Here is a 20,530-nt window from a genome sequence, read left to right on the forward strand (position 1 = left end):
GGAAGTCGGCCCCGGGCCTTGTCGAGGCAGGAGCAGAGAGCGCGCTTGCGGCTCCCGGGTAGCGACTTCGCGCTTCTGGATAGGCTGTAAACGCGGACTGCCCGCCCACTTCGCCATTCGGGGTGCACCGATTGGCCGGTGTTGGCGCGAAGGTACGCGAGTCAGCCCTCACGCAGGGGCAGCAGGAAACAATAGAGGCCGCGCGCAGAGAGCGAGCGCCCGTAGTCTCCCCGCCCCTCCCGCAACGGTAGACCTCGGGATACCCCTGGCTTGCCTGCCCGCCATGGCCGACAAGGAAGGTGAGGGTTCCGAACCCGCCCCAGGAGGACGGGGCGTGCCGGGCTTGCGCCGCGGCCTCCACACGGCCTAACTGTGAGAGCAGGCCCGATTCTGCTGAGTGCTGTCTGCACCATTGAAGGCGTGAAAGCGAAATCGCCCCTGGAGGCGGGCTAACGGCGCGCCAGTTCCTCTGGAGAGGAGGCCCGGCGCGGAGGGGTGAAGCTGGCGGTGGGGGCCCCGGCGGGTGTTTGATCTTTCCTCGCGCTCCCTGTCGTTCTGCCTGCCTCTCTCTAGTTCCGTCCTGCACCGCTTTATAACACCCAGGGGGTCGGTACTCGGGCCTTCTCGCGGGTCTCGTAAACTTAACCGCGTGGGAGAGCGTGCTTCCGAGGCCCGGCGCCGTCTCCCGAACGGCTGACGGAGTGTCTAGCCGGGATGACCCGAGAGTAGTTACGACCCGCGAAGGTGGAGGGGGTGTTGGTGCCTCCGCCTCGGGGAGGTTTAGACATACCTGCTCCGTATCAGGGCTCAGGAGCCGTAGTGGTAGTTTTGGAAGTGTTTACTCGATTTCTATTGTGTTCGCTAACTTAATTTGTTTTCAATATTTTAGCAGCCTTTGATGACGCAGTAGAAGAACGTGTGATCAACGAGGAGTACAAAATATGGAAAAAGAACACCCCTTTTCTTTACGATTTGGTGATGACCCATGCTCTGGAGTGGCCCAGCTTAACTGCACAGTGGCTTCCAGATGTAACCAGGTGATACAAATCTCTTAAACATTTTTTGGTGTGACCACAGTGTAGATTTATCACGTCTGTTTTCCCTATTTTTATCTCCAGCCACCCTTAGGGGGCATGTGATCGAAACCTATTGGTGACATTTTTTTCTAGGCCAAAAAGTGGGCAAAATGTAAAATTACTTTGTAATTTTTCCTGATAAGAGGAAACATGCTGTTCTCTTTTTCTGTTACTGGGTTGAATAGTCACAACTGCAGTGTACCAAATAATAATGGGAAACTGTCAGCTTTCAAACCAGCTCTTTTAATTTCACAATCATTGGTTGTAGCTGGTTAATATAAAGATGAATGTGACGTGGTACTTGCCTGCAAGGAGCATGGTCTGGTTGAAGCAGGTTTAACTAATAATTATAGTTGCACGGGCTCAGAGCAGTTTCAGAAAGCTATTTAGGATGCTTAGAACGAACACCTGAAGGTGGGGTGGTTTACATATGAGGGAATTATGCAGGGTGAGAGATTAATCGCATGTATTTCTTACTCATGGGTAACTTTGGTAGAGCAGATAAAAGACTATTTACTTCAGCTTACATTTACTGAGAGTCTAGGTGCCACTTACTAAAACACACAAGCTTAGATAAATATGTTTCTTCTCTACCTTGACTTGCATGTATAACCTGTAACAGTAAATTAACATCATGAGAGAGGCAAACATAAAATGATGAGATGAAGGAAAAAGTACCTCATCTGAGTATGAGGAAAGGCTCAGGTTTTAGCAGAACCAGTGTGCCTATTGGAATAATGAATTTCCTATTATAAAACTTCTAGTATTCAGAATAACATTGAAAAATTTTATGCGTGCTAAAAAAAGAAATTCCTTTAAACTTAGGTCTTTAGAAGTCTATATATGCTTCAGTTCAAAAAATAATAGAAATCTAATAAAAATGTTATTAAGAATGCACATAACTGGTTTGTGGGTTTGGCCTCTGGTTGGGGTGTGTATGAGAGGCAACCGATCAAAGTTTATCTCTCACATCAATGTTTCTCTCCCTCTCTCTAGAAAATAAATAAAACCTTTATTTTAAAAAATGAGACCATTACTTTTGCAGTGGCATTTAAAAAATAAATACCTAGAAATTTTGAGTTGGAAGCTTCTTCATGTTCCCATGTTCAACTGACCCATCAGAATCATCCATAAAAAAGAACGAGACCTTGCCATATGGAGCAACATGGATGAGCCTAGAGAGTTTTGTGCTGAGTGATATAAGTCAGAAAAAGACAAATACCATGTGATTTGACTTAAGGGGAATCTAGAAAATAAGATAAACAAGCAGAACAGAAACAGACTTATAGGTACAGAGAACATTTTGATGGTTGCCAGGTGGTGGAGGAGTCAGGGGCTCGGGTGAAAAAGAAGGGATTAAGTACAAATTGGTAGTTACAGAATAGTCATAGGGATATAAAGGACAGTATAGAGAATACAGTCAGTAATGTAATAACTATAGTACCAGATGGGTACTAGGTTTGTTGGGGTGTTCCTAAGTTATATAATGTTTAATCACTTAGTTGTACACCTGAAACTAATAAAATATTGTACATCAACTGAAACTGAAAAATTATTGCTTTGGCTGGGTAGCTCAAAATTATTGCTTTGGCTGGGTAGCTCAGTTAGTGTCATTCTGCCAGGGTTGCTGATTTAGTCCCCCATCTTGGCACATACAAGGATCAACCAATGAATGCATAAATAAATGGAACAACAAATTGATGTTTCTTTCTCTCCTCCCCCTTCTCTTTTCCCCTATCTCTGCCCCACCCCCCTCAAAAAAATCAATAAATAAAAAAAAATTAAAAATTACTAAAATGTGAAAAAAAAGAATTACTTGAGTTCAGTAGAAGTAGAGTTTTTTCTGACAGGAATTCTCGATGGTAATTCAAACCATTAAACTTATGGCAGAGTACTTGATTAGAAATACTGTAGTTGGTGATTACAGATTTACCAATCATCTGCTAAATTATATTGGACCAGTGTGTCTCAAATACTAGCCACCCCGTACTTACTAAATCATCCTGGAACCCAAAGCTTCCCGTATAATGTGATTAGCTGATTTGGGAAAGCAATGAATTAGACTAAATCCCCCAAGGCTAAAATCTATGTATCATAATGGTTTTTCTTTAGCAGATTTAGGCAAATAAACTTTTCTGTAATATTTGACATTGGTCCAAATACCTTGCCTTTTTTCTTTTTTAGTATTCACATATAACAGTTTGTTTTTTAAGGATGAGAGTTATTTATAACCAAGCATCTCTAATGCCAAGTGTTTAATTTTTTGTGTGTGTTCTTTTTTTGATATTTGTCCATATCCTTTAAAAAATAGTTCTATAATCGTTTCTCACTTCCTCTGGTTCTTTAACTTTGTAAACACAAGTGTTGTCATTTTATATTGACAGCTCTCCTTTTTTTAACTGTACTTTTTTTTTTTTTAATCTTCAGAGAGAGGGGAAGGAAGGGAGAAAGACGTCAGTGTGTGAGAGAAACATCAGTTGGTTGCTTCTCACATGCCCCCAGATGGGCCTGGCCTACAATCCAGGCATGTGCCCTGACAGGGGATTGAACCAGCAACCTTTCAGTTCACAGGCCGGTGTTCAACCCACTGAGCGACACCAGCCAGGGCTGCTTTTTCTCTTTAAGATGCAGATGTACATCACCTCTGCAGAGGAATTCCAATTGGATATTTTAGACCCAACTTCTGGGCTCTTCCTGAATATTCAGCTCCCTACTAGTATTTTCTCTGGATTATTTTACTGGCTTCTCAAACATGACACATTCTACCCTGGCTGGTGTGGCTCCGTGGATTGAGTGCCGGACTGCCAAGCAAAGGGTGGCAGGTTCGATTCCAAGTCAGGGCACATGCCTGGGTTGCTGGCCCGGTTCCCAGTGGGGATGTGTGAGGGGCAACCACACATTGATATTTCTCTCTTTTCCTCCCTCCCTTCCCCACTCTATAAAAATAAATAAATACAATCTTTTTTTTAAAAAAAAGTGAAACTTTCCAAACAATACATTTACATGGAAGTCCCACCACAACTTTCTCTTAGAGTTTGACTTTAATTTTTTTTTTTTTTAAAGCCTTCTCTCCCATTGTGTTTTCCCATGCCCAAAGTCAGATTTGGACTTGTTCTAGTTCTTTTACTTACTAGTGTGCTCTAAGGCAAGTTGCTTCATCTTTATAGTGTTAATAGTATTTAAATGATGCAAGGTATATGCAGTGATTAACACAGTGTGTGGTGCTTTTGTAGACCTTCCCCTTTGCTCAGTTCGTTCCTTCCTCAACATTTTTTTACTGCTTTTAGAGAGGCAGGGAGAGGAACATCGATGTGAAAGAAACATCGATCATACGTGTCCCACCTGGGGACCAAACCACGGCCCTTCAGTTATGGGACAGTGTTCCAACCAACTGAGCCACACCAGCCAGGGTCGATTCCCTTTACCTGGAATACCTACTTGTCTTCTGGGGCCCATGTTCCACTCTGCCAGGTTTTATCTCTCATTTTGAGACCTGCTCAGGTATCGCCTCTTCAATGAACACTTCCTTCATTATAGAATAATCTTTTTTTCCCTAAATTCTTGCATTATGTACCTTCTGTGTAGTTTATATTGACTTGTGTTTTAGTCATTTGTGTACATGCCTGCCTGATTCCCCTTGTCTCCCCTGGTTTTTTGAGAACAGGAATCATGTCTTAATCATTGCACATCCGTAGTATGTAGAGCAGTGTGTTTATTGACTACACAGTTAGGAAATAAGTGAAGTTGGTTTACCTAATGTTATTTCCTTTCCTTTCTTTTTTAGTGAGGTTAACCTAAAGTGTTAATGTACTCAAGTTGTTTTCTTTATATCCAACCAGTTGTAAAGGATGAATAGTTAATTCACATTTTATTCCTTTGGACTTTTTTTCTAAAGTAATTGTAAATTTTTCATCTAGTTAAATACAGCAGGTCCTCGAACAATCTTTCATTCATTATAAAGCTGATGGCAATACCATAAGAACTTAACTCTTGTTTTTATCAGTTAGCCGGTGGTAAAATTGGTTTCATTTTACATTGTTTTGCTTAAAAGTCACAGAACCTGTGGGTGATGTTAAGTGAGGATTTGCTGTATTTAAAAAACTAAGTGCTATGTAGTCTTCCTTATACTTGGCTCTATGAAAGTTACATTAAAAGTAGAAAATGATTCTCCTCTCAAGACCTGGTTGTGATTGTGCCTTTTGCGTAGATGTATGTCACTGACGTTGAAGTCTCTCTTACTGTTATTAATTTGAATAGTGACCATATATTGCTATTACAGACCAGAAGGGAAAGATTTCAGCATTCATCGACTTGTCCTGGGGACACATACGTCGGATGAACAAAACCACCTTGTGATAGCCAGTGTGCAGCTCCCTAATGATGATGCTCAGTTCGATGCTTCACACTACGACAGTGAGAAAGGAGGTAGGAGTCTTAAAAGTGAAAGAAGGAGTCTACGAGTTATATTTTTCATCTTTGAATTATCATAAAAAGGATGTACAGTTGATAAAAGCTTCATGGTAGAAACAAGATTTTAAGCTTTGGAAAGCCTGATTTTGCAGTAGATATATTAGATGTTAGAAGACATACATAACACATATTTGGTTCAGTGCCTTTTCTATAAATTTTCCTAAATTCTTGTATTATGTACCTTCTGTGTAGTTTATATTGACTTGTGTTTTAGTCATTTGTGTGACTTCCTCTAAAATTTGTACTGGGAGGATTTCTAGAATTGAAAGAGGCAAAAATCCACCATATATCATGGCTGTCAATGCATGCATTCTTACCATAGGAGATACTGTCCCTAGGGAGGAGTGGAAATTAGTTTTTGGAATAAGGTATGTGTGAAAACAATCTTATTCTTTGAATATATGAAGCAAAGATATACATAGCATATATAAATAGATATGCAGTGTATCTGGTATTAAAATTCATCATGAGTGTCAGGAAATTGTCTTACAAGGTTTCTTAGCAGAGCAATAATGGAAAAAAGATTGAGAAACACTGACCTAAATTACCCCTTTCCAGGTTTGAAGTAGCAAAATGACTCAACCATGGCACTTGCTACATGTATAAAAACTAAATGAGCCATTTAATTATATCCTATTTTAGGAGATAACCTAAGGGTTTATTTGTTCATGAAATACTCTTTCCCTTATAGAAGAGATGAAAGGAGTACATTTTCTTTATTGTTGTCCTTGAACTCAAATTATTACTGAGAAGTAGAAGATAAGCTCTTGTTGAGTTTCGTGCTTTAAAAAGTGGATGTTCAATGTTTAGTGTCTTATTTCACCTGATTAGCAGAATCCATTCTTTTATCTAAGTAATTTTGGGTTACTTATTTTCCAGGGTTGTAACGTGCAGTTGATCCTCCTTCCCTCCCTTTTTTTAAGGTATATTCCTGAGCACATTTAACTCAATATTTGGGGAACTCAGAGGTAGCTGAGGGACACTTTTTTGTAATCCTTGCCTGAGGATAATCCACTGACTCTAGAGAGAAAAAGGAGAGAGGGACATCAGTTGGCCTTCTGTACATGCCATGGCCAAGGATTGAACCCACAACCTAGGTATGTGCCCTGACCAGAAACTGAACCTGCAGCACTTTGGTACATGAGATGGTGCTCCAGCCGAGCCACTTGGCCAGGGCTGCAGTTTATCTTTTGATCATTCCACGTTTAGCTTAGGGTGATGCAGATTGCAAAATAAGTTCTTAGGATAAAGGTCAGCAAACATTTTGTGTCACTGACCCGAGTGTGTAACTATACGATTGATTAAAGTTCTTTTCTAGGTGGGCATTAGTGATGGGGGGGAGGGAACACTGAACTTAGCCTTTTATTAGATGAAAGTGATGAAGATAAATTCTCTTAAAATAGAATTTTTGGTTATTTACGCACAAAACAAATACTCTGGTAATGTAAGAAATTATTTTAAAATACCAAAGCAGCGTGGCTGATGTGGCTCAGTGGATTGAGCACTGACCTGTGGACCAAAAAGCTGCTGATTTGGTTCCTGGTCAGGACACATGCCTGGATTGCAGACCAGGTCCCCAGTTGGGGGTGTGCGAGAAGCAATAGATTAAAGTTTCTCACATCTGTGTTTCTGTCTTCTTTTCCCTCCTTTCCCCTCTCTCTAAATAAATAAAATCTTTTTAAAAATATCAAAGCAAATATAAAACAATGTGGGAACCTCCATAAATCTATTCCCTATAGATCACTATTAAATTGATACATAGTTTTCTCAATGATTTATCCCATTTATTGGAGTACTTATTTAAAAGATATGTTAAGTACTTACTACATGCCAGACATGTTTCTTGGTACTGGGGATATAACATGGAATATTGTATTCCAGCCTGGTGTATCTTGGACGAATTTCTGTGTAAGCGTAGGGAACCCTATCTCCTTTTCATGGCTGCATATTCAACCATAGATAACCATTCTTATTTATGGACATTTAAGTGGTTTCCAGTCTTTTGGCCTCAAAAGCAATTCTTGTACATGCAATGGGCATAGTTTTGCTGTAGAATAATTTTTAGTGTAATGTTCATCATAGAGCAAGAACATTTCAAGTACAATTGATAATGCTAAATTGCCCTCCAAAAAGATTCACAGTCCTACCAATAGCAGAAGTATTTGTGTTACTCCATGCCCTCACCAATACTGAACTTAACACTGCAATCTTATTGTACTTTGCTTTTTAAGTCATTCATGGTATAGAACTTATTTTAAAATACTTGTTTTTTTTGTCTACCTTGACCTGCCCATTTAGAGTCTCTGCTCATTTTTTTCTTTTGGGTTATCTCTTTATAAGGTAGATTATCCCCAATAAATAGGTTGCAAATAATTTTTCCAAGTTATTTTACAATCTTAAGTCTTACTTTGAAGTTGTGTTTATTTCTTTGATTTAATCTTTACTGCATTTTTTTCATTACCATTTAGTCCCCTTATACCGCACCCCCCCCCGCCGCCGCGGTCACCACATGTTGTCCATGTCCATGAGTCCCTAGAAGCTATGTGTCTTAAATTATCTAACTTCTTTCCGATGTCTTTCAAATATTGAAAGGCTTTCATCATTCCAAAACTTTTAAAGAGTACAATTACGTTTTGACCATTAAAACTTTAATCTTTCTGGTGTTAAGTATGGAATGAGGATCCAAGCATTTTTCTAAGTGGTTAGCAATTTTTTTAATACCATTTGCTGACTAAACCATTTTCTCCACTGATTTTTGAAATTGCATCTTTAGCATATATACTAAAATCTTTTTCTGCTGAGTTGTTTGAGTGGCATCAAACTAATTCACTTTTATGTACCAGTGATACCTTTATCCCTCTTATTAGCACTTAATAGTAAAGGAACAATAAAAAAATACCAGTAATATGTATAATATATTTGTATGACTATGTAAATCACCTTAATTAATCCTTAAAGGAAACTGATACTCAGATGTTTTCTAACTTACCCTAAGGTTACACAACATATCATCTCCCATTCTTTCCTCTTCTCTTTACTCCCCCCAGCCTGTCCCCCCAAATCTTCAGATCACTAGATAGGCTTGGTGTTTAAAGGGGGAAGGCCTTTCACCATATGGTTTCAACAGTGGTTGAAGCAGATATATCCTAATATCTCTTTAAGTTCCTTGGTTGGTTGGTTGGTTGGTTGGTTGGTAGGTAGGTAGGTAGGTAGGTAAGTAGCTTCCTAATGTCTCTCCTTGGTCAGATAAAAATGTCCTCCTCTCAGATTGAACTATTGTAATTGATTATCATGTCCTTGACTCTGTTTGATTTGAGATAATTGATGGCAGATGGCTTTAAAAGATCATTGAACTTTCAAAGTATAAGACTTAAAAGCTGCCTTAGGCCTGTTTTGACATTAGAAAGAATTTGTGTGTTTATATTAGGTTTAGCCTGGCTATAGTCATACTTTAAGCCCTGAAAATAGATTAGATGTAAAATTTTACTTCAGATCATGTTACCAGAATCTTCAAATATCAACAAGTTTATTTTTAGCAACCTATTTGGGAATTGGCTTTGTGTATTTTAAAAAGATATCTCTAGTCTTTTGTCTCAATTATATGTAATAAACTTTATTAAATCATGATGAAATAATTAAATATTTGATTCACGATGTTAAAATCCTTCTAGGTTTCAAAATGTTTATGGGCTCAAAAAGTGGCTTGGTGTGGTAGAAACTAGAATGCTGCGTGCCTTGTTTGTGGAGGTTGGGTGTTGGTTGGGAGGGACACCATGGTGCCTCCTGGAGAGCTTGATGTTTTATGTTTGATGGGTGGTGGTTCTCCTGGTGTATTATACTTGTGTAAAAATTTGTCACACTGACAATTTTATTGTATTATTTATACCTCAGATTTAAAAAACCGTTATAGTGAGAAACATCGGTAGGATGTTTTGTTGTTTTTTTTTTTTTAATCCTTACACAAGGATATGTTTGCTTATCTTAGAGAGACAGACTTCGATGGGTATTTCCCATACATACCCCACTGGAGATTGGACCTGCAACCTTTTGGTATATGGGACAACGCTCCATCCAACTGAGCCACCCAACCAGGGCCTGGCAGTCCCTGTTAATGGCGATCTACACTTTACCGAGCCAGTTTATCCTCTGTTTCCAATCCAGCCCACATCCCTGTTCATGAAGCAGCATTGGCAGCTTCAGTGTCCTATTTCTGACTCTGTCAGAGGAGAGCAGGGGGCGATCTCGTGGGACGGTGAGGTTGATGAAGTCTCCAGTAGTGTGTAGGGATGTCCTGGGCCTTTGCATTCGCTCGCCACTCACTGACCCAGAGCAACTTTGGGTCCTGCAAGTTCCATTTACGATAAATGCCCCCTACAGATGTACAATTTTTTATCCTTTATACCATATTTTTTACTGTACTTTTTCTATGTTCAGATATACAACTACTTACCATTGTGTTACAGTTGCCTGCAGTGTCCAGTGCAGGGATACGCTGTGTGGGTTTGTAGCCTAGGAGCAGTAGGCTGTCCCATATGACCAGCCTAGATGTGTCGTGGGCTAGATCATCTAGGTTTGTGGGAGTGCGCTCTATGGTGTTCACCCAGCGATGAAATTACCTAACACTTCTTGGAACATTTCAGTCATTAAGGGATGCATGACTATGTTAATACCACAGTTTTTCTTTCCTACTTCAAATTTTGCCTTTGACATATCAACTTCAACTTGGGGAACTTACTGTTTTTTAATAGAAAAGTTCTTGTCTTCATAAAACCTCGATTATAAGTCCTCTGTGCTGATTTCTTATTAATGTACTTCACAGTTAGAGAGGCCCTGTGTTGAGTATATACTCAATACTAAAATAACCCATATTTTATAAAGATTACTTATTGCTCTGTGGGCTCTATGCCAGCTATTGTTCTTCCCTTGTTACTGGTGTCTCTTTTCTAGCTGTTGTTATGCTTTTTTTGGTCATAGACATCTGTAGTTTTGTGCTTATCTCCCTGTATTTGGACTAAAATTCCCTTAAAAATCATAGATTATCATGCCTTCTTTTTTTTATATTGTAGATGTTCCATAGTCTAGAGTTCTTGGGGGGAAAATTTTTTAATGTGGGCTTTTCTCTTTCAGAGTCTATTTTAAACTTTTGTTTTAGATTTTTAACCTCTTTGAAACATTCAGTTTTCAACTTGTAAAGTTATTTTGAAGTTGAAAGTTACCTAATCTGCTAGCCCTATTACCAATTAATTAATGGATTGCTTTTCAAAGAGATTTTTTGTCCTTCAAAGTATAACACTCATGTAACGGTATTAGTGATAGCATTTTCATTTACTCTCAAAACTTGCTTTGTGGATAAGGTATTTGGGGCTCAGAGAAATTGAAGGCCTTCCCCAAAACACCAAACTAGTAAGGGGCAGAGTCATTTAGGCTAAGGTCTGACTGTCAGGTACCTTAGCATGCTGCCTTGTATATAATTCTTTGAGTAATCATTAACTATCTTTGTTTATGTATTGCTTGCCAAGATTTATATAATCACAAATTATATCGTGTTACACATTTTATAACGATACTTAAGAAAACTTGAAGGCACACAGGAGTCAAATACGAATTTAAAAAATGTTTTTGTCTAGTCCTTGCATACCTGGTTTATTTCAACCAAGGACTATGGTTGGCAAATACAAGTGGGGGTTAGGAAAATGGAACTAGCTCTTGTGGCTCTGTTTTTCCTCACTGAACTAAGAGAAACATTGTTGAGAGAAGATTTGATACAGTGGTATTTCAGAAAGGTTATCCTGAATTGGAGCTTCCAGTAAGTATAAGAGGGATTCTAGAATTTAGCACATCGTACTTAATGAAGATAGTAACTTAGGTTTTATTTATTCAGCACGCTTATTTTGGTACTTGAAATGAGGTTTGAAAACTGCTTATTGAGAACCTACTTTTGAAGAGGAGTCCATCATTTTCCTTAGTTTTAGATAGTAATATAATTTAAGTATATAACTACCTACAGTTATTTCCTGGTTGAAAGAGTACTAGGCAAAAAATCAGAAAAATAGGGATTCAGTTTAGGTTCTGCCATAGTCATGTCATCGTGAACAATTGTAGGTACTCTGGATTTCTGTTTTCCCATGTAAAATTTTTGGAAGTAACAACTGTCTTCACTACTATGTAGGGTTGTGGTAACCAAGTGAAATAGGGGTGTGAAAGCACTTTATGGTGCTAACAAATGTCTGGATTACTTTTAGTATTATGCCAGTTCACTGATAGAAAGCCTTGTCGGTGTAATACTTTGAATGACATATATAGATTAGCTCTTGTTTTGGCCTCACAAGTTAATTTCTTATTTACAGAATTTGGAGGCTTTGGCTCTGTTAGTGGAAAAATTGAAATAGAAATCAAGATCAACCATGAAGGAGAAGTGAACAGGGCACGTTATATGCCGCAGAACCCTTGCATCATTGCAACAAAGACTCCATCCAGTGATGTTCTTGTTTTTGACTATACAAAACATCCTTCTAAACCAGGTACCTGCCCTTTTCAGTTCAAATACAAATGAATCATCATGGGAATACATTTCCTTCATTTAGTCTTAATCGCTTGTTATTCCTTGTGTAGGTTAACATCTTATGACTTATATTGATACGTGTGGCTATTCTTCATTCTTCTTTAGGTGACAAAAAATGCTTCTTTACATAGATCAGAATGATAGTATAGCTTAAGCATTCTATATTTGGGCATAATGGGTCTCTATTAAGAGGTTTAGACTTCCTGATAAAAATTCTATTATGCTTCGTAGTGCCAAAGAGGCAGTGAAATAGACAGTTTTGATGTGTCTTTTACTTTGCAGATCCTTGTGGAGAGTGCAACCCAGACTTGCGTCTCCGTGGACATCAGAAGGAAGGCTATGGGCTTTCTTGGAACCCAAACCTCAGTGGGCACTTACTTAGTGCTTCAGATGACCATGTGTGTATCCTTCCCGTTTTGAAGCAAATCTGGGCTAGTTATCAGTTGATTTCTTTTCGGGGGTGTGTGGGGAAGTGAGAATCTTCCTTTTCTATAATAGTTAATTTTACATTTAAGACCATCTGCCTATGGGACATCAGTGCTGTTCCAAAGGAAGGAAAAGTTGTGGATGCGAAGACCATCTTTACAGGGCATACAGCAGTAGTGGAAGATGTCTCCTGGCATCTGCTTCATGAGTCTCTATTTGGGTCAGTTGCTGATGATCAGAAACTTATGATGTGAGTAGAATACATTTATAATTTTTTCTGTATAAGTTATCTATGTTTTATATTTAGTTATCTATTTCAAGTGTTTTCCTTCTATTTCCTTTTTCTACTAAAGCTGGGATACTCGTTCAAACAATACTTCCAAACCAAGCCACTCAGTTGATGCTCACACTGCTGAAGTGAACTGCCTTTCTTTCAATCCTTATAGTGAGTTCATTCTTGCCACAGGATCAGCCGATAAGGTTAGTTTGATTGACTTGAAAAGAAAAAGGGGTGAATTTCTCTGGCTTCTTGTAATGCACAGACATCTTTTAGTTATGGGTTTTCTTTTTCTCATAAAAAAATTGATTACTCTTTGCTTTCTATACATAGACTGTTGCCTTGTGGGATCTGAGAAATCTGAAACTTAAATTGCATTCCTTCGAATCACATAAGGATGAAATATTCCAGGTAAGAGAAACTAAGGCTATAGTTTTTTTTAAAGGAGGACCTTGATGTGTGACTGTGCATGCTTGTGCTTTATTCCATTGCTATATATAATAGAAATGTTCTATCTGCCTGTGCTAATCTCTGTAAGAAGTGGGGTGGTTTTTCCTCTGTTATTTCTAAACTTTCTCAAACTGGTCATTGGTCACCTACTTTGTTGAGATATTAAGAAAAGTAGTGCCTGACTTTCAACCTTGTTCCTAACACTTGTCTCTTCCTCGTTACCATTCTTTTTTTTCTTTATAACTTGCCAAGTGTATTGATTTTGCAATTGAAGCCTAAAGTACTGGCTCCATATTTTCTGCCTTGTCAGCTTACGTCTTTCTTTCTTCCCCCTTCCCCTTTCCTTCCTTCCTTCCTTCCTTACTGATTGTAGAGAGAAAAGGAGAGAGACCGATTTTCGTTGTTGTTGTTCCATTTATTTATGCATTCCTTCGTTGATTCGTGTATGTGCCGTGACCAGGGATTGAACCCGTAGATGTGGTGTATTAGGACGATGCTCTAACCAACTAAGTTACCCAGCCAGGGATTAAGCTCCCCCAAAGCTTTAACCAAGCAAGCCACATTGGCCAGGGCTTAAGTTTCTTTCTTAACATGTAAAGCTCTCTGTCACAATTCAAGAAATTGGTTTATTGCACGGGTACTGTGAGAAACACATTGCAGTCTTCTTTGCTGTCAAAGAACTTAAAATTTTGTAGTGAAGAAGGCCCATTTAGTATCACTATAATAAATACTGTTTTGTCAAGTGTTAAGACCTTAAGGGTGGTCAGAGTTAATTTTGGTGTGTGAATGTGGCACCCAGAATTGCTCTATGTGAGCCACACTCTTATATACTTAGCCTCAGCCTTATTTTCTACTCTTCAGCTTGCTCCAAGGAACATCTTCTCTTCACTCTCTTTGGCCTTGCTTTTAATGGTGGTGTTGCTTGGAGGGTATCCAAATTCTTTCTAAATACTGGTTGTTAATGCCCTCTTATCTGTACCATGAAGTTCAGGCTTTCTTACCAAACAGTTTTAACAATTTGGAGATTATTGTCTGTGTGGTAGCTAACTTTAATAAAATCATTTTTGTACGTATAATATTGAATTCATAACAAGTATTCGGGAAAATGGTGTATGTAATCTTACTGTAGTTCTTAGGTCAGAATTTGATTATATTTGGCTAGAGGCCAGAATCAGACAAGATTAAATAAAATGAGGTCTTCAGAAATATAAGAGCAAATAAAAGCTGATATCTTAGTCTAATAGTGGGTTATTTTCATATCAGAAATGATCTTATCTGTCAGGTTTTTTATTTTTAAGATTTCATTTACTTTTAGAGAGGGGGGAAGAGGGAGAGAAACATCAGTGATTGAGAGATCCATCAGTCAGTTGCCTCTCACATGCCCCAGCTGGGGACCTGGCCCGCAACCCAGGCATGTGCCCGACTGGGAATTGACCAGTGATCTTTGGGTTCACAGGCCAGCACTCAGTCCACTGAACCACACTAGCCAGGGCTTATCTGTCAGTTTTAACTTTAGTATCTAAAATACTTTGACTTCTGCCCTTTTATTAACAAAAATTTAAATTGTTTAAATATAATTTTAGGGTTTTTTTGTGTGTGTTTTTTTTACTCAATTTTGTAATTGAAAACTTTTCTGCTTTCTTCTTTCTTCATGTAGGTTCAGTGGTCACCTCACAATGAGACTATTTTGGCTTCCAGTGGTACTGATCGCAGACTGAATGTTTGGGATTTGAGGTAATCTTGTGTTAGTTACTATGTGTGGAATTATTTTCTTTGTACTTTCCAAAGTTAGTTAATTTTTTTAAATCTTGTTGTTCTAGTAAAATTGGAGAGGAACAATCCCCAGAAGATGCAGAAGATGGGCCACCGGAGTTGTTGGTATGTTACAAACATGGAACAATTGAAATCATCTGTAATTTAATGTCATCTGTCTGCTTTTCATATCTTATTTTCATCCTTCCTTCAGTTTATTCATGGTGGTCACACTGCCAAGATATCTGATTTCTCCTGGAATCCCAATGAACCTTGGGTGATCTGTTCTGTGTCAGAAGACAATATCATGCAAGTATGGCAAATGGTAAGTATTTAATTATTTGGAGGAAGTTAAATAAAGGAAGCATAGAGTCACTTTATATATTTCATAAATACAGCTGGCATCTTTATTCCATTTACTCATGAGTGTGACTTTAGGGTTTGTCTATACATTACATCCTTTTCAGCTGCCTGCTCTTTACCTTTATCTGGTTATCCCACTGGTATCTCATGGTCAGTTAAACCGAATTTGTTTCTTTCCTCGTTCTCTCTACCCGCCCGCCCTCCCCTTTCCTCCCAACTTTGCTGTTTTCCACGTGGCTCTGGTGTTTCCCTAGCTGACCACACTTGAAAATTCAAGAGTTCTCTTCCACTATCTATTCACCTCTAGGTTCAGTTCACTTATCAGGCTTTATGTTGTCTTTCTCTGCAATGTTTCTCCCATCCATACTCATCTTACAAATAACAAACATACATACTCAACTTCCCTGTTTTTCCACACCCTCGTTTTTTGCTCATGTTCTCATTACCACTTGCTTGACTATTGGCAGTAGCCTCCTAGTTGTTGGCTTGCTTCCTGTTTCTCTTTGCTAGCAATTGAATATCTAAGGCTAGTCATTCCCTTGAAATGATCTGTGAACATACCTAGTACATTTCCTATCACAGTGTCACAGCATCAAATACTACCATTTCTCTATGAAACTGTACTAGATTTCAAAAACATTCCCTGCCTTTGTACTCCAATTAAAGGTTATCGCCTTTCTTTGATTTTTAGAGTGCTTGAAATTTAATAAAGATAATTGCAATCTCTAATATATAGTAATATAAGAAAACAGTTCCATTCTACAGATGGATGGTGATGATAGTTGTACACAAGGCAAATGGACTTAATGCGACTGAGCTGTATCCTTAAAAATGGTTAAAATGTTAAATTTTATATCTGTATTTTGCAACAATAAAAAAAAGTTGCATAACTTTTCATTGATGGTACCCTGAAAAATTAGAAGAATTCCAAAGAAATTTTGGTGTCTCAGGGAAGATTTAGAGGCAGGAATAAACTCCAGGGGAAAGCTTGGGGCTCAACATTAGGAAAAATGTTTTAAAATTTCTGTACAGAATAGTACTATTAATGAGTATTTGTAGCCAATGAGATTAACAAATTATATCCATATATATCCGTACTTTGGTATTCTGTGTATCAAAGAAGTATGCTTAGTTATGTGAGATATTCATGATATACTGTTAAGTAGAGAAAAGCAGGTTGCAGAACAGCATGGTGGAATCCCTGATGTTAAAATTAATGTGTATCATGCCCTGACCAGTGTGGCCAGTTGGTTGGGCATTGTGCTACAAAGCGAGGAGTCACGATTTGGTTTCCGGTCAGGTCACATGCCTGATCGGGGCGCATGTGGGAGGCCACCGATCCATATTTCTTTCTCTTTCTCCCCCTTTCCCCTCTCTCTGGGAATGAATAGATAAAATCTTTTAACAAAAAATTTGTTTGTCAGGCTTAAGTTTAAACATAGGTAGTATGTATTTATTTTAGAAGTCTCTTTGCCAAAATATGGTTGGTATACTTATAGAGTTCTTGATTTCTCTATATCCTTTAAGGATGTGTTACATGTGCAATGGAAAATCCATGTTCCCCAGAGAAAATTAGTATGAAAAATTGAGAGTTCTAATAGGAGCTTCCTTGGATAATCTCTCAATTAAAGGTATTTTAGTAGTTGCCATAAGAACATATAGGATGTAAACTCTATCACCTTCAAGACTATCAATTCCAAGGCAGGTTGTTACTTTACTCAGTTGTTGACATGTTTTGTTTTGTTTCTTTTTTTTATCTTTACCAGAGGAGGACATGCTTATTGATTTTTATTATAGAGAGAGGGAAAGAGACATTTATGTGAGAAACATCTAAAATAATGTGTTTTTTTAATTTCAAATTGCAGTTGACATACAATATTTTATTAGTTTTGGGTGTACAGCATAGTGATTAGACATTTATATAACTTAAGATAGCAATTTTCAACTGATGTGCTGCAAGAAATTTTAAAACATTCAGTATCTGCCTACCTAGTCAGGGACATGGACCTGTTTTCCCTTAGATTGTCAAATTAAAAAATGGCAACTGCCAACACCACAGCAGCTGTCCAGTTGTGAAGGAATCAAAGTTATACCTTTTTTTTTTTTTTTTTGGTCAGATTGGCAAAATATACATTGATGTGCCACAGAATTTTAGTAAATTTGTTTTTGTGTGCCACAAGGTGAAAAAGATTGAAAATTGCCGACTTGAGAAATGAGTACCCAGTAAGTCCAGTACCTGACACCATGCATAGTTATTGCAGGGTGTCTCTTGCTATTTATAAGGAGTCACTTTTGGCCACACCTGATTTTAGGCTAAGGAGGTGACTTAAGGGGCCCCTGGATACAAGCCTCCACATGAGTTTGGTCTCTAGAAAGAAGACCAAACACTTGATTAAAGAGTTGGAACTTTACGTTCCACTAACCTGCAGATGGGATTGAGCTGTAAAAAAAACTCTTGGAAAAGCCCTTGATCTGATGAGCTTGAGTTCAGTGAGTCATTCTAGCAAATTATCAAACCTGAGTAGGAGGGTCATGGGAATCCCCAAATTTATACCCAACAAATGACAGAAGTACCCCGATAGCATGGGCACTTGGGGCTTATCACTGCTCCCTAGAGTGAGGACAGTAGGGGGTTTTTTGTTTTGTTTTTTTTGTTTTTAAGAGAGAGGGTAAGGGGGGAGGGTAAAAGAAACATCACTTGGTTGCCTCTTGCATGCACCTGGACCAGGAATTGAACTGGCAACCTTTCGCTTTACGGGATGATGCCCAACCAACTGAGCCACACTAATCAGGACTTAAGCAAGGACAGTCTTGTGGGACCATGCCTTTAGTCACATCCCTTAAACCTGTAGAGTCTGGTGCTACCTCTAAGTAGTTCGTGTCAGGATTGAGTTGGCGTGTTGGACACCCAGTTGGCATCAGAGAATTCGTGTAAGGGAAAGATACTGCACATTCATTGTTAGAAGACATTGCACAATTGTACACATTTTCCTGCAGTCATATTACAAATTCTTTAAAGACAAGTCAATCCCATCCATATCAGCGCCTAGACTAGTGATTTGTGAGTGGTAGATGCTAAACTAAAAAATTTTCTTAAAATGGTTTCTGTATTTAACATTATGCCTTTGGATACAGGTAATGAAGAAAAAGAAGTATAGTTTATTTTATGCAAGAGCAGTTTTCACTTAAAAATATTTATAAATTGAGATTTGGAACATACAGTTTTGATGGGGTTTCTCTCTTTTTTAAAAAATACACAATTGAGTGATTTTTAGTATATTGACAGAATTATGCAACCATTACAACCATCGATTATGCTAAAAAGAAACCACATAATCACTCGTACCCAGTAGCCTTCATTCCTCATTTCCCTCCAGACCACCTAGCCCTAGGCAGCCACCAGTCTACTTTCTCTCTGGATTTGCCTATTCTGGACATTTACTATAAATAAAATCATACAATATGTGACTAGCTTGTTTTTTATTGCCAAATAATATTCCATTGTATGGATATAACATTCATTTTACTTACCCATTCATCAGTCATTGGACATTAGTGTTGTTTTTACTTTTTAACTGTTACGAATACTGTCTGGCTGAAGGACTAAAGGTTGATTATCAAGACATACAGTAACCATACTTCAGTTTTGTGGGAATGTCCTAATCCAGAGGTGCTGGCCTCTGGGCCAGCTGTCCGTTTTTATTGGAGCACAGACATGCCTGTTCATTTCCAGATTGTCTAGGCTGCTTTCATCCAACAACTGCAGACTTGAATAGTTGTAATAGAGACTGTATGGCCCATAATATGTTTACCTGGTCTAATCTGGTTTTGAAACCTTAACTTCAAGAACTTGCATTCATGTTTATTAAATCCCCTTTTCTCTCTTTCTTTTTTTTTGTTTTTGGGCAGGCAGAGAACATTTATAATGATGAAGACCCTGAAGGAAGTGTGGATCCAGAAGGACAGGGGTCTTAAATACATCTGCACTTCTTGTGATTTTAGACTCCCCTTTTTTCCTTTCAACCCTGATACTGATTTAACACTGGTTTTGAGACCCAGACTTTGTTCAGCTATCCCTCTATAGTAGGTACCATCAACAATGCTGTTAGCCCAAACTGAGGGTGTTTTCTAAATATTAACTGGGGGACTTGATTCAGCAAAACCACAGACTTATATTTAAATTTTCTTCAGGAATTTTCTAGTAACAAATATCTAAAGTAGCCACTGAAAGGGGACTATTGTGTGTGGTTATTTTATTTTTCTTCCAATGCTATATCCCCAAGTTTTTCAGACTCATTTAAATAAAGGCTAGAAGTAAGGAATAGAGCCAAGTGAGATAGGTGTCTGAGCCATGAAGTATAAGTACTGCGAGATGTTGTTTTATTCAGGAATTAGGGGAGATTCAAGTCATAAATTGCTACTCTAAAATCTCCACACCTGACTTTTCCAGGATGCACATTTTCCCCTGTAGGCCAGTTTCCTCTGTTTCTTGAGTTAAGTCAAAACTACATGTTCCTCTTTCCCCATATATTTTTGCTTGTTAGTGTATTTCTTGAGCAGTTTTCATATTATTTCTTTCCTTTCTGTGAAATGGTTTTTTAAAAAAACTTGGGACCACCAAGTTGTAAAGATGTATGTTTTTACCTGACAGTTATACCACAGGTAGACTGTTAAGTTGAGAAGAGTGATAGCTTGTATTTGTTTTTAAAATTAAATTAATCCTGGATAAGAGTTGCCTTTTTTTTTTTAGGAGTTAGTCCTTGACCACTAGTTTGATACCATCTGTTTTGGGTGACCTGTTTCACCAGCAGGCCTGTTACTCTCCATGACTAACTGTGTAAGTGCTTATAATGGAATAAATTGCTTTTCTACATAACCCCATGCGTTGATGGGTTTTCTTTAGTATATAATATCTATCAAACACCAGTCTCTGGTGTCTAGAAGAATTCTTTGATGAAAGTTACTTTCTGTCATCGTCGACAATCAAGAGCAGAATTAATTATAATAGACCCAGAGCTATAGAAAAGAGCTTTACTTCTCCCCATGGAAAGTGAAAGATATAAAACACTGAATCATTGGTGCATAGATTAGTCTTTGATAAAATAACATCTTAAGTCTATCCCTAGAGAACTACGTGGACTTGCAAGAATGTCA

At 38.2% G+C, this 20,530-nt stretch overlaps 1 protein-coding gene across 1 annotated transcript; it reads left to right on the top strand.

The window, feature by feature from the left end:
• Nucleotides 1-135: 135 nt before the first annotated feature.
• RBBP4 (RB binding protein 4, chromatin remodeling factor) lies at nucleotides 136-20,250 on the top strand. Its single transcript, XM_054571920.1, has 12 exons — nucleotides 136-299; nucleotides 890-1,037; nucleotides 5,356-5,501; nucleotides 11,894-12,067; nucleotides 12,391-12,506; nucleotides 12,624-12,784; nucleotides 12,888-13,014; nucleotides 13,145-13,222; nucleotides 14,919-14,995; nucleotides 15,082-15,139; nucleotides 15,228-15,338; nucleotides 19,286-20,250. The coding sequence occupies exons 1-12, from the start codon at nucleotides 284-286 to the stop codon at nucleotides 19,349-19,351; spliced, it is 1,278 nt and encodes a 425-aa protein (XP_054427895.1). The 5' UTR covers nucleotides 136-283; the 3' UTR covers nucleotides 19,352-20,250.
• Nucleotides 20,251-20,530: the final 280 nt, after the last annotated feature.

Source organism: Pteronotus mesoamericanus, unplaced genomic scaffold (genome assembly GCF_021234165.1).
Source record: "Pteronotus mesoamericanus isolate MK-2021 breed Mesoamerican mustached bat unplaced genomic scaffold, CSHL_Meso_final contig_221, whole genome shotgun sequence".
Classification (NCBI taxonomy): Eukaryota; Metazoa; Chordata; class Mammalia; order Chiroptera; family Mormoopidae; genus Pteronotus; species Pteronotus mesoamericanus.

Coding starts and splice junctions, on each gene's coding strand:
- RBBP4 (XM_054571920.1), top strand. Junction 12,507..12,623: donor TTAGTGCTTCAGATGACCAT/GTGTGTATCCTT, acceptor TTTACATTTAAG/ACCATCTGCCTATGGGACAT. Junction 13,015..13,144: donor CCACAGGATCAGCCGATAAG/GTTAGTTTGATT, acceptor TTCTATACATAG/ACTGTTGCCTTGTGGGATCT.